Below are 13,311 nucleotides of genomic sequence, written 5' to 3' on the forward strand. Positions count from 1 at the left end.
TTTCTTGTCCCATCATGGTGATAGGCCTTTAAGCCCAGCATTTGGTAAGCAGAGAGAGGCGCATCTGAGAAAGGGTGAGTTTGCAGTGCTAGACTTCTGTCCCCCAAGTGGCCAAGAGGGCACCTCCCGTGGGTACCCCCTTTATCTGGGAGGCTCATAGGGGAATATGATGGGTTCCAGTCTAGCCAGTCTACCTGTTTTTAAAAAGATCCAACTCCTACTGCCTACTAGCACTTCAGGGAGCTTTAAAATATTAGCTGAGTTGAAGGTTGACACCTCTGGTCCTGGTTTCCAAGGTTAATAGGGCTTAAACTCTTGGAGGCGGGGAGCAGAGCAAGCCAGGTCCCAGCCCCCCCCCCCCCCCCCCCCCGGAGCCCTGCAAACCCCGCCCCTCAAGCTCCGCCCCTGGGGCCGCGTACTGCCATCTTTGTTAGGGGCAGCGGGCTCATCTCCGAGATGCCGAAGTCGTGCGCGGCCCGGCAATGCTGCAACCGCTACAGCAGCCGCAGGAAGCAGCTCACCTTCCACCGGTGAGGGATGGGAGGTTGGGACCCGACTCTGTGTAGCAGTCACAGGCCCCAGTGCACCGGGCGGGAGCTCCGGGAGGCCCAGGGTGTGCGGACGAGGTGGACCGGGATTGCAGGGAGGGGACGGCTGGGGCGTCAGCGGTTGTTCCCGCAGCCTCAAAGCCCGAACCCCGCCAGCCTCTCTTAGTGCAGGCGTGGGCTAACCCATCTTGCCTGGAAGCATCAGGTGCTTAGTGTAAACAGGCTGAGCGTGGGTGGCGTCTGGCTGTGTCCCTACGCTGGCCCCTTACTGCCTGCGTCACCTCGAGGGAGGCCCAGGCGGAGGTACATGGTCTGGAGGAATGAGCGCCCTCCAGGATGGCCAGGCCGCATGGGCTTTGGTCGTGGGTAGGTGGTGGGTACTCAGCCCTGTAGTCCCAGGACCCCTTCCCTCAGCCCAGTTCGTGCGGAGCCCTTTCCAGGAAAGCGCCCTTCAAGGCGCCAGCTTCGAGCAATGTCTGTGCCTCCGGCGCAGTTCCCCGAGGCCTGGCTGCCTACGCCGCACCGGGTGCTCCCCACCCCCGCGGGGCCCCAGTACACTGTTTCAATGCTTCTACCACGGAAAAATGCACACATCAGTTGGCAGCCCACAGACGACTCTCCACTGGCACCCACTTCCAGTCTCTTCTCACCTGCCCACAGGGAGAGCCAGGTTTGAGCCTCTCTCTCCTCTCTCTCTCCTCTCCTCTTCTCTCTCTCCACTCTCTCCTCTCCCTCTCTCTCTCTTTCCATTGTTGCCAGAGTCATCCTTGCCCTGCATGCCGCAATTGAGTTCTTTTCTGCATAGTACTCCATTGAACCTGTGTCAGAAATTGTGCTCTGCAAATGAAGGGCCTCCTGGTGCCTGCACAGGCAGTTATCCAGGGACCTCTGTCTCCTGGTCATGTTGCCGTGTACTCAGGGGCAGTCACCTCCATTCACCCTCGCCTTTTTCTTTTTCTTCTTCTTTTTTTGTAAATAATTTTTATTTCATATGCATTCATGTTTTGCCTGCATGTATGTCTGTGTGAAGGTGTCCAATCCCCTGGAACTGGAGTTACAGGCAGTTATAAGCTGTCATGTGGGTGCTGGGAATTGAACCCCAGGTCCTCTGAAGTTAAGTCACAGCACAGCTTCTAGAGTCGCTTTCATCCGCCCACCATGTAAATCATGGGGACCAAACTCAGGCCATCAGACTTGGCAGCCAGTGCCTTCACCGGCTGAATCATCTTACTGGCTCTAATTTTTTTTTTTTCCAAGACAGGGTTTCTCTGTAGTTTTGGAGCCTGTCGCCTGTCCTGGAACTAGCTCTGTAGACCTGGCTGGCCTCGAACTTGCAGAGATCCGCCTGCCTCTTCCTCCCGAGTGCCGGCCTAGAATGTTTTTATTAACACAGTTATCAATCACATAGACTGGTAGGCTCCTAATGACTTTTCCCTTCTGTGTGCGTTCCATGCTCTGGTTACTAACCCGTGTGACCTTTCTCTCATGTGGTGTTGCTCCTACTTTTCTGAGAGAGCAGAGGTCTTGTGTCGCCCAGGCTGGTTTTAAGCTGGATCTTCCTGCTGGAATTCCAGGCCTGCACTGCCACGTCAGTTCTTGCTTGGGCTTTGCCTTTGTCTTACCTGACTTCTCACTAGCTTGTGACCACGCTGGTCTTTTCCCCGGAGTCCTAGGACACATCTGACCTCTGTCCCAGATCGCCCTTCTCAGTCTCCTCGGCCGAGTCCTCCCACTTCCCACATTGAGTGTTGACGTGTTCAACATGGAACCAGAGTGCTTAAGTCTCCCAGGCTGGCAGGTTCTGCAGGGACATCCCCGGGCACATGTGCCCATTGCCACGCCTGTTCTTGGGCAGTCGAAGAGCACCCTGAACACCTAACATCCCAAACTTGTGTTCACCCAAACCTCCTGTCCTCCATGGTGAACACGAAGATCTTTCCTTCCCATTGCTTCATGATCCACAGGCAAACCTTGAAACCTGTCCTTTTCTTTTTCTTTTGTTTTGAGACAAGTCCTTGACTGGCCTGGAACTTGCTAAGTAATGAGGTTGGTTTGGAGCGCACCTGCCTCTGCCTCCGAGTGCTGGGATTAACGTCTCGCGCCACTACCGCCCAGCAGTTGTTCTATTTTTTTTTTTAAAGATTTATTTATTCATTTATTATGTATACAGTGTTTTGTCTGCATGTGCATCTGCAGGCCAGAAGAAGGCACCAGATCTCATTACAGATGGTTGTGAGCCACCATGTGGTTGCTGGGAATTGAACTCAGGACCTCTGGAAGAACAGCCAGTGCTCTTAACCGCTGAGCCATCTCTCCAGCCCCAGTTGTTCTATTTTTGACAGAAGGTCCCATTCTGGTACTTCAGGCTGTCCTTGAATTCAAAGTGGTCCTCCTGCCTCAGCCTTCCCAGACTTGAGTCGCTAACTTAGCATTGTCTTGCTTTCATAGCATGTCCCCCATCTCCAGCACTTTCTCTCGCTCGGCCCTGGTTCTCATTGCAGCCTGGGTGGACACAGGCTGCCTTTCCTTCCCTTCTGTGGAACCTACAGAGACTCACACCTATCTAAAGCCTTGTGTTACGTGGTCCTTTGTGAAGGCCACTTGCTGCAGGGTCTGTTCAGGTGTCACCTTGCTAAGGACCACAGGGCCGCCTCCTGTGGTCAGCTGCTGCAGCCCTCACAGTCCACCTCAGCTTGCTTTGCTGCTGTCTGCTACGTAGGCTCCTGAAGGGCAGGGACTTGGTCCTATCCACTGCCACGTTTTGGCAGGAAATTGAGACATGGTCAGAGGTGAACTTTTTTTTAAAAAAAAATTTCTTTTATGCCGGGCGGTGGTGGCGCACGCCTTTAATCCCAGCACTTGGGAGGCAGAGGCAGGCTAATCTCTGTGAGTTCGAGACCAGCCTGGTCTACAAGAGCTAGTTCCAGGACAGGCTCCAAAACCATAGAGAAACCCTGTCTCGAAAAACCAAAAAAAAAAAAAAAAAAAAAAAAAAATTTCTTTTGTGTGCATTGGTGTCTTGCCTGCACACGTCTATGAGGGTGGATTTCCTGAAACTGGAGTTACAGAGAGTTGTGAGCTGCCATGTGGCTGCTGGAACTTGAACCCCGGGGTCCTCCGGAAGAGCATTCAGTGCTCCTAATCACTGAGCCATCTCTCCAGGCCCAGCAGTGAACTCGTGAAGGAACGAGAGTTGCTGGCACGTGCTTTGGAAATACAGCTCTCTTGAGCTCTTTTGCCATGCTCGTGATCCTGGGTTTCATATATGTGCTGATAGCAGCCTTGGCGAATGTCTGGATTTTAGGGTAAACAAAGTGGACTACTGAGTTCCTAAGGCTGGATCGTGGAATGTTGTGCCCATAGGTTCCCATTCAGCCGCCCGGAGCTCCTGAAGGAGTGGGTGCTCAACATCGGCCGGGTCAACTTCAAGCCCAAGCAACACACGGTCATCTGTTCTGAGCACTTCAGACCTGAGTGCTTCAGCGCCTTTGGGAACCGCAAGAACCTCAAACACAATGCCGTGCCCACCGTGTTTGCTTTTCAGAACCCCGCACAGGTAAGGTGCTGGTCTGACGTCCAGCCAGTGGGACTCTCTGTGTGCTGAATGGGGAGCTTAAAAAGAAGCTGGGGCTGGGGTGTAGCTCAGCTGCTAAGAGTACTGGCTCAGGATGGAAGCGGCCTTGGGTTCGAGCCTTTGCATTGCATAAACTATGGCGCAGGCCTGTAATCCCATAATTTGGAGCCAGAGGTGGGAGGGTAAGGCTAGCCTGGGGTACACGAGACCCTGTCCCACCCCCACCCCCCAGAGAGAAAAGTAATTTCAAACACTTTTAACACTAATGTGTGCTTGCTGGGGCCTGGGGCTGCTGTTCCCTTGGTAGAGGTGCAGGAGGATCAGAAGTTCAGTCATCCTTGGGGTTTGAGGTCAGTCTGAGGTACATGCGAGCCTATCTCACAATAAATAAACCTAGGTGTGATGGCACATGCCTGTAATCTCAGCACTTAGGAGGCAGAGGTCAGAGGATTGCCACAAACTCCAGCCTGAAGTATCTATTGGTTCTAGGCCGTGTTTATAGGGTGGAGGTTACGGTTCTTAGGTGGGAGAACCAGGGCCAGTGGTCAGAAGCTGGAAGAGATCTCAGCAGGTCCACTTCACAGTCCTCGGTGCCCCCAGGCTAAGCTGGTGGCAAGAAGCTGCAGATGGCCACTGTGTGCGTTGCCAGCAGCTGCATGACCTTTTGATGACAGGGTACTGTAGGGCCAGTGCTCACCCAGAGGGGTCAGGTCCTTGGAGCTGTGGGGACCTGTTCAGGTGCCACTGACCCAGGATTTGGGGAGTGCATCTAGTGCAGGCAAGAGTCAGCACAGCTGGATTCAGGCTGAGCAGGGGGACGTGGTTGTACCAGGCCTGTGTGGCCCACGGTTAGGTCCCACTGTGTCCTGCTTGAGCCACGGCTGTGTCTTACAGCTGGTGAGGGAGAGATGCCGCCTCCTGTAAGGGTTGCAATGGAGGGCAGTCAGGCAGTGCACTCGCAAGCTGTTTAGTGAGCGCTGAGAGAGTATCTGGAGAAAAGCAGAGTGTCAGGTTTGAGTTCAGGATGCTTGCTTTCTCAGAGGAAGCTGTAGCCTCAGGCTCAGTGGGTCATAGGCTAGAGCCCCGGGAGTTGGTGGGAGGCAGGCTCTTACTGCGGATGCGCAGGACTCGGCTGCGGCCTCCGGGCAGGGATTACTCAGGGATGGACAGTGGCAGCTGCCTGAGGATCCGGTGTCTGCCAGCTCAGCCAGCCTGACTCCTCCTGCCTGCTGTATCCAGGTCTGTCCTGAGGTGGGGGCTGGTGGGGACGGCACACAGGAAGAGTTTCAGCCTCCAGACACTGAAGGCACTGTGAAACAGGTAAGACCCTGGGTACAAGCTGGTCTCAGAAATGCCCCAGAGGACCCGGCAGATGACAGGACCAGAGCCTCTCCTAAGACCACCGTTGGGATTTCACAAGGGGAAGTGGGGGAAATGGGGCTGGAGCTAGACCAGAAGGGTAGGGGGCATTGTGACCCCAGCTCAGAAGCCTTCCTGCTGGGGACACAGGGCCACACCTGGACAGCTCTTACTACTGACCTCTGTCCTCAGGTCTTACCAGAGAGAACAGAAGCAATGGAGGCTTCTGGCCTGCCAGCCGACCCCATGGGGTTAGAACGGCCCTTCCCGGGACAGCCATCCGATCACAGCTATGCCCTTTTGGACTTGGATACCCTGAAAAAAAAACTCTTCCTCACGCTGAAGGAAAACAAGAGGCTCCGGAAACGACTGAGGGCCCAGAGGCTGCTGCTTCGGAGAACATGTAGCCGCCTGCGAGCCTACAGAGAGGGACAGCGGGGACCACGGGCCAGACGGCCAGCACAGCAGAACTGAGCCCGAGGAGGCTCTGGGATGTAGGGAAGTGGTTTTCGTCTTTGCTGTGCACATTCCTATACTGGTGCTGCGAGGCACCTTGAGACTGCCTGGATAGGATGCCCTCGTCAGGGGAGGGCCCAAGTGCTGGGGAACCAGAGGCACAATCTCGGGTCTCCTGGGCTGAGGATGGCAGCTGTGGGCCTGTCTTGTAACAGTGACCAAATGTTAGGAGTTGTCACAGCCCTGCCAGAGATAGCTCCCCGAGGGAGAGGTGGCCATTCCCGCAGTCTACCTCCAGGAACACGGTTAGTCTGTTGGGTCCTTCTCACCTTCCCAGAGGAGCAGTTCTGAGGGCAGGGCAAGGGTCTCCCACACCAGCCTGTATTTTTGACGACTCTTTCTGGCCTGGTCTATGTAAATGTGGAATAAATTCTTTGAACTCTATTTAAGGCCTGCTGCTTTCACTTTTTCCTGATACAGGAGAGATGGGGTGTGACTTCTGCCGCCACAGGACTGATTGAAAATAACTAAACAGATAAATAAATGCATGTGGGGCGGGGCTGCAGAAACATCTTCTCCCAGTGGTTAAGAGCACTGGCTGCTCTTTCAGAGGCTCCAGGTCCAGCTTCGGGCACCCACACGATGGCTTACCACCATCCAACTCCAATTCTAGGTGGTTTTTGTTTCTTTTTTTGCCCCCTTCTGATCTGAGGGCACCCCGTAAATACATGGTGCACACATGCAGGCAAAATACCCACACACGGGCTGGAGAGATAGCCTAGCTGTTAAAGGCTAGACTCACAACCAAGAACAGACTATCTAGACACGAAGACTGTTTTAAAAAGTGAAAACATTGAATATCTGAGTAGAGGCGCACACCTGTAGTTCCAGCACTCGGGGCTGAGGCAGGAGAATTAGGAGTTTTGGGCCAGCCTGGACCACACAGCCAGACCATGATTAAAATGCAAACACAAAATCTTATGTCTAATTTCCTTGAGGTTCTATGTCTCAGATAAACCTGAGTGTGGAATGGAAGCCAATGGTCTAGGCTGAAGCAGCAGGGGTGGGAGAGGCCTAGGGCACTGTAGCTGTCTCCTACCCCTTCCTAAACACACGCATCGACGGACAGAGCGGCCTCAGCTTTCAGGTCAGGTTTATTGTTGGGCAGTGCCGCCACAGTCAGCTTCACACAGAAGGGGCAGCGGTGCCCAGGGAGCCACAGGCCACTGAGTCGGGCTCATGCAATAGTGCAAACCGCACATCAGTCTGGGGCAAAGAAAAAGCCTCTTAAAAAAAAACAAACAAACCCAAAAAAATGGAGATAAATATTACAGAACTGAATGCTCTTAAAAACTGAAAGGTTATGAGGATGGTGAGGCAATGTCTGCCTTCAGCAGTTACTGCTGTGGGACCAGAGTCAGAGTCACCGCCGGTGTCACACCTGCTCAGAGGGTAGAGCTTGCAGTGACAGCCACCAAGTGTGCAATGCACTAGAAGGGGTCTGGGAACTGAGGCTCCTTAGGAGGAACCTTGTGAGAGCCTGGCCTGGCAAGCAACAGCACCGCCTGCTGGGCGCTCACTAGAGGTTCAGGTACCTGGGCCAGCCTTGGGCCCACACCCAGGAATCGGCAAACTTGTGCCCCCACTACCTGCAAAGCTCCCCTCCTTCCAGCGCCGCCCTCTAGAGCTTTGCAAGGCAGATGTCTTGTGGGTGGGGTGCAGGGGCCACTGGCAGCAGGATCTTTTTTTAGCACTGTGGGCAGTCTGCCTGGACAGTGTACCCTGGGACCTGGGGTCTCCCCTCTCTGTCCCAAGCCAGGGCCAGGAGGAATGGTTTGAGAAGCTCTGCAAGGGGAAGAAAGAGACTAGTCTCCAAACCTGTTGTTCTCGGATAAAAAGCAGTTTTATAAACCCACAGTCCTCTCCAGTCCACTGTGTCATGTTCTAGAAGAGAAAGGTGGCTTGTGGGAGTCTACTGAGTAGCACGCGACACACCTTCCTTTTCATGTTTCCCAGGTGCAGCGTGGACTTCAGGAAGAACAGTCCATGTGTGAGGATGTGCACAGCCACTCATGAGGACCGGGCGGGGGTGACCTCAAGAGTCGGTTCAGGTGCTGTCCTCCAGGAACATGATCCGTGGGAAAGATGTGGCCATGCTGTGGCCTGTGGCCAGGGTGGGGCTCTGCAGTCCTCACCCACAGCACCCACGAGGCTAGGCTGTCTGCATGTCCCAACACATAATTGATACGGCGCCACCTTCTTGAGGGATAAACAAAAAACATCTCGTGTCTGGGTTTCCCTGCTCCAAAGTTGTAGACTCCCCGGAAAGTATTTTGTAGCCTTTTTACTCAGGGTTCCCAGTAGTTTATCCGTCTGTGTCGATTCTGTGAGCTGGAAAGGAAAGCACAAGTCAGGGCAGCAGAGGACAGGTGTGCTTCCTCCACCTCCTGCACAAGGCCGGGCCGGGAGCGGCTGCATTTCCTGTGTTCTGAGGCACGGCTTTTCTATGTAGTCCACGGTTGGCCTAGATTTCAGACCTCTGCCTCCTGAGTTCCACCACCTTCAACCTGAAGCACCCGCTTCTGCACCCAGGGCGAAGGGTCACTTCCACGCAGCCATTCACAGCTGTGGCAAGAATGGTCATCCTACCCCCATCTTACCCCATCTAAAAGTTCTGTGTGACTGTTCTGCCTGAATGTATGAATGAACCACATGTATGCTTGGTGCCCATGGGCAAAAGAGGGTGTCAGATCCTCTGAAACCAGTCACAGATGGTTGTGAGCCACCGTGTGGGTGCTGGGACTGAACCTGGGTCCTCTGCAAGAACAAGAAATGCTCTGAACTGATGAGCCATCTCTCTGATAGACATTTTGCTTGCTGCTAACAGCCCTGGCTCTGGCCCAGGCTATGGCTGTTCTGGAATTTCCTCTGTAGAGCAGGCTGGCCTCTGCCTCCTGAGTGCTAGGGTCTTTTTTTTTCTTTGTTCTTGCTGTTTTTCTTTTTTTTTCTTTTTTTTTTTCTTTTTTGGTTTTTTCGAGACAGGGTTTCTCTGTAGCTTTGGAGCCTGTCCTGGAACTAGCTCTTGTAGACCAGGCTGGCCTCAAACTTACAGAGATCCACCTGCCTCTGCCTCCTGAATGCTGGGATCAAAGGCGTGCGCCACCACCACCTCTCGGCTAGGTTTTTTTTTTTTAGTTTTTGAGTTGAGCTTCACTGGGTAGCCCAGGCTGATTTGGAATCCATGAACCTACTAGCTCAGCTTCTTGGGTGCTTGAGTATCACACCTGGCCAAGAGCGTGCTCTAACCTCCTCACAACTCAGCTGTCGACACCGAGGGCACTACTCACACTGCTTTGGTATCCTCAGGGCCTCACTGTCAGGCACCATCACCTGGTGCAGCACGCCTCGGAACTGGTACAGCACTCGCAGGCTCTTCTCCTCCCCAACACACGGGTCATAGAACCCTGGCAGCCCAGCCTGCAACAAACAGAGGGTCGCCCTCAAGGCCTGCTCTGCTCCACTCCTTTCTGCCGTCAACTGGGCACAGCATGGATGAGGAGCTTGATGAAAGAATGAGACTGGGGCTGTTTACTTAGGCAGTGCTAGACTGGCCTCCCATCCAGCCTGAAGCCATGGCCAGCTGAGTCCACATCCTTTCTGGAACTTGCAGACAAGCGGAATGCCAGTGCCAGGAAGGCAGGTGTGGGCTACTCAGTGGCCACTTTCGGGTGGACTTTAGGGCCCACGGGAGCAGAAGTCGTCTCGGCACAGAAGCTCTCGGGGCTGTGGGGAAATGGTCACTGCAGGCCTGACCGTCCCGTCCCATGGAGCTGCACCCAGTCTGGGAACAGGTGGCCTGGTGACTGGTCATGTACCTTGGAGGCCTCGGTGAGGATGAGCTTGGAGTCCTTCACCAGGCACTGCAGCGGCACGGTCACGTCGATCACCTTCACCCTCTCATTCTTCCTGCTCTTGTCATTGACGAACTTCCCGTACCAGGCGTTCACGATGATGAGCCCTGCGGACAGAGCGGCAGGGGTGACACAGGCTGTCCTGCTAGACCCCAGTGCCCAGCCCACAGAGGGGTGCCTTCTCACCCATTCTGGACTCTTCTGCTTCGATTATTCTCCGGACAGACTCCTGCATCAGCCGCACCTTTGAGAGAAGATGAACATGTCAGGGACCCTGGACTGTTTTGGTCAGAGCATGACAAACACCCAGTTTGTGTCCATGTCAAGATGTCTGCTCAGGGACTGCAGGGAAAGGAGCACAAGCCTTGAGCTCAGCTCACCCACCGGGCTGAAGCCCTCAGCCCCATTTGAGGCAGTGTTGGGGAGTCACCTGACAAGGCAGACCCTACACGATGACCCCAGTGGAAGGGACAGCACCTTTCCTTCCTTCTCAGTGATTCTGCACATGGAGTTCAGTGAAGGATGAGAAATTACCGAACACACAGTCAGTATTTCAAAAGAAATAAAAAGTTCCACAGTGATGAGTTTCAAGGCTAACCTGGGCTACATAACAAGTATGCGGTCATCCCAAGTGCTGTGAGGTCCCGCCTGAAGACAGATACTTCATGGGAGCAGCTGGACCCCACTCTCCTTGAGAAGGACCTGTGCTCTCTGTGGAACACATAGCTGGGTAGGGCTGTGTGCTGCCCCCCAAATTTGCCTGGGGTTTGCCTGGGGACATGCGTGGCCTCATGCAGTTTCTCAGTTCTGTGCCTTTGCTGCCCTTCCTCTGGTCACAAGAACGTCATGGTACCCTGCTGTTCAGTCGTGATGCTTCTGCTCCCTCAGCTCCCCCAATAGGAAGTACGCAGAGAGAGAAGACCCCGCCAACTTCACAAACCTTGTCTGGCCCTGGAGGGTTGTATTCATCTCAAGGCACAGACCAGAGTCTCTAGAATGTGCCCACAGGTCACAGACAGGCAGTGAGGTTGTAAAATGAGGGAAGAAAAGCCCTTGGGCTCTGGGATTAGCACGAGGGTAGAGGAGTTTCCCTGCAGTCCCAGTTTCGGCAGGATGGGTTGGAGAAGGGGACAGAGGAGGCTGCCCTGGGTCTGGACTCTGCACAGTGGCAGTGGGACACTCACAGCAGCTTCTGCCTCTTGCTTCTTCTGCAGGACGTCACTGGCTGTGCTCTCCCTTTGCTTTTCCAGTTCCCTTTCAGAGAGAAGCAGGGCACAAGTGACTCTATGGTGAGCAAACTGCGCCCTCTGCTGGACAGAGCCCAGAATGCAGTCTGCGAATTAACTGGATTTCTACTTCTAGAACTTAGAAGATACTTCCAAAAACAACCCCAGGCCAGCCTTTGAGCTGCAAGCCTGTGCATCTCCCTTTAGTTTGAGATCACCTTCCCTGTCCACCTCCTCCATGGAACCTCCCAAACTGCTGTTTCCTTAGGAGAGGAAAAGACTCCAGCAGGCAGAGACAATTCAGACTACTTTGGATGCACAGAAATGCCCACTCCTACAGCAAACAGAGGGACTCGGGGTCAGCCCACACAGCGCTGCCAGATGGAGGACATTCTTTGCTCCGGGTCTTGAACATCCATGGAAACTCAGCCCCTAGACTAGTAACAGGTCACAGGCAGCTAGGAGAGGGGTACCCTGTCTCCCACTCAACCTCAGTGCCCCAGTGTCTCTGAGGCTAACACAGGGCCTCTCCATCCCTTGGGTTTCCAAGGGATGCTTGGACTCAGTTTTGAGTAGGAGCTCCCTACAAGAAATTTCAAAGCTAGGTCTGTTCTGTGGTTTCCATGAATACAGTTAGTGTCACACAAAACAGACCCATTTGTGTTGGCCCTGTTTGAAGCCGATTTTATAAAGCAAATCGAGTCATTTCTGAGGGTGGGACAGACTGGCTAGAAGGGAGCAACCTGTGGCTGCCGCTGCCAACAGTGACGAGGACCATCAGGACCTGGACACCACGCTTGTACTTCCCCAGCATTAACCTGTCCTCTTTTTCTAGGGGACACAGTCAGCTCTCCAGTTTAGAGGAGACCGAGGTGGAGGTTCTTAGTGCGAAACTCACTTCTCTTTCTGAGCCCTGAGGTATGGTTTGATGATCAAACGGTGCATTGCCAAGTAGATCACCAGTGGCCCCACGGTGGCGTAGAAGACAGCACTGGGGAGCAGCTGGTCCGTCAGGTGGATCGGGAAGAAGTAGGTCTGACTGGCCCTGTTCAGCCTGCGGGAAACACAAGGACACACACAGGGTGTGTCAGGTCCCATGGAGCAGCAGTGGGGCTCAGCCACTGCACGCCAGCTCCAAAGCTGAGCTGATTACCAGTGAACTTGACCACATATGAAGACTAGGACTTGGGACTGACTGGAGAGATGGCTTATGGCTATGAGCACTGGTTGCTCTTCCAGAGGACCCAAGTTAGCTCCCCAGCACCCCACAGTGGATAGCCCACAGCTGCCTATAACTCCAGTTCCTGAGTTATATGTAGATAAGTATGCAGATGCCCACTGTTAGCCTCCAAGGGCATCTGCATACTCATCTCCATATAAACAGACATTCACACATAAGACACAAAAATCTTTTTTTTTTTTTTTTTTTTTTAAAAAAAAAAAAGACAGGGTTTCTCTGAAGCTTTGGAGCTTCTCCTGGAACTAGCTCTATAGACCAGGCTGGCCTTGAACTCAGAGATCTGCCTGTCTCTGCCTCCTGAGTGCTGGGGCTAAAGGCATGTGCCAACACTACCCGGCTAAGACACAAAAATAATAACTAACTAACTAAATAACAGAGGCTTTATTCATGCTTTGAGACGAGGGGCAGGGAGGTGGTCGCCCAGATTGTCCCTGAACTACTAGGATCAAGTGATCCTCTTGCTTCAGTCCCCCTTAGTCGGTGCCACCGGGCTGGGCCTCAGATTAGTGTTTATTGTATCTTTTTAAAAAAGATCTATCTAGGGCTGGAGAAATGGCTCAGTGGTTAAGAGCATTGCCTGCTCTTCCAAAGGTCCTGAGTTCAATTCCCAGCAACCACATGGTGGCTCACAACCATCTGTAATGAGGTCTGGTGCCCTCTTCTGGCCTGCAGGCATACACGCAGAAAGAGTATTGTATACATAATAAATAAATAAATATTTTCAAAAAAAAAAAAAAAAAAGATCTATCTATCTATCTATCTATCTATCTATCTATCTATCTATCTATCTATCTATCTATCTATCATGTACAGTGTTCTGTCTGTATATATGTCTGCAGGACGGAAGAGGGCACCAAATCTCATTACAGATGGTTGTGAGTCACCATGTGGTTGCTGGGAATCAAACCCAGAACCTCTGGAACAGCAGCCAGTGCTCTTAACCCGAGTCATCTCTCCAGCCCGTGTTTATTATACCTTAAAGCAAAGTGCTGTAGAA

General features: G+C 53.2%; 2 protein-coding genes across 7 annotated transcripts in view; one reads left to right on the top strand and one right to left on the bottom strand.

The window, feature by feature from the left end:
• Positions 1-410: 410 nt before the first annotated feature.
• Thap3 (THAP domain containing 3) lies at positions 411-6,375 on the top strand. Of its 6 annotated transcripts, none has more exons than XM_057785411.1 (4): positions 418-530; positions 3,912-4,104; positions 5,362-5,442; positions 5,674-6,375. In XM_057785411.1, the coding sequence occupies exons 1-4, from the start codon at positions 457-459 to the stop codon at positions 5,953-5,955; spliced, it is 630 nt and encodes a 209-aa protein (XP_057641394.1). In that variant the 5' UTR covers positions 418-456; the 3' UTR covers positions 5,956-6,375. The 6 variants fall into 6 exon arrangements, with proteins under 6 accessions (XP_057641392.1, XP_057641394.1, XP_057641395.1 ...); XM_057785408.1 differs by lacking the exon at positions 418-530 and adding an exon at positions 546-1,218; XM_057785409.1 differs by having other exon boundaries at positions 411-530; positions 5,362-6,375.
• Positions 6,376-7,073: 698 nt separating this feature from the next.
• Dnajc11 (DnaJ heat shock protein family (Hsp40) member C11) overlaps positions 7,074-13,311 on the bottom strand; it is a 51,562-nt gene continuing 45,324 nt past the window's right edge. Inside the window, exons 11-16 of the mRNA XM_057785351.1 lie at positions 11,973-12,128; positions 11,033-11,102; positions 10,035-10,092; positions 9,813-9,955; positions 9,285-9,414; positions 7,074-8,328 (exon numbers count right to left, since the gene is read on the bottom strand). Of these exons, the coding sequence (XP_057641334.1) occupies positions 8,303-8,328; positions 9,285-9,414; positions 9,813-9,955; positions 10,035-10,092; positions 11,033-11,102; positions 11,973-12,128 (583 nt within the window). The 3' untranslated portion in view covers positions 7,074-8,302. The remainder of the gene's footprint in view (positions 8,329-9,284; positions 9,415-9,812; positions 9,956-10,034; positions 10,093-11,032; positions 11,103-11,972; positions 12,129-13,311) is intronic.

This window comes from Chionomys nivalis, chromosome 11, assembly GCF_950005125.1.
Source record: "Chionomys nivalis chromosome 11, mChiNiv1.1, whole genome shotgun sequence".
Classification (NCBI taxonomy): domain Eukaryota; kingdom Metazoa; phylum Chordata; class Mammalia; order Rodentia; family Cricetidae; genus Chionomys; species Chionomys nivalis.

Excerpts from the sequence above, each read along its gene's own strand:
- Thap3 (XM_057785407.1), top strand. The coding sequence starts at position 869 with ATGAGCGCCCTCCAGGATGGCCAGGCCGCATGGGCTTTGGTCGTGGGT. Across the intron at positions 1,219-3,911 it reads CTGCCCACAGGGAGAGCCAG|GTTCCCATTCAGCCGCCCGG; the intron begins GTTTGAGCCTCT and ends TTGTGCCCATAG. Across the intron at positions 4,105-5,361 it reads CTTTTCAGAACCCCGCACAG|GTCTGTCCTGAGGTGGGGGC; the intron begins GTAAGGTGCTGG and ends TGCTGTATCCAG.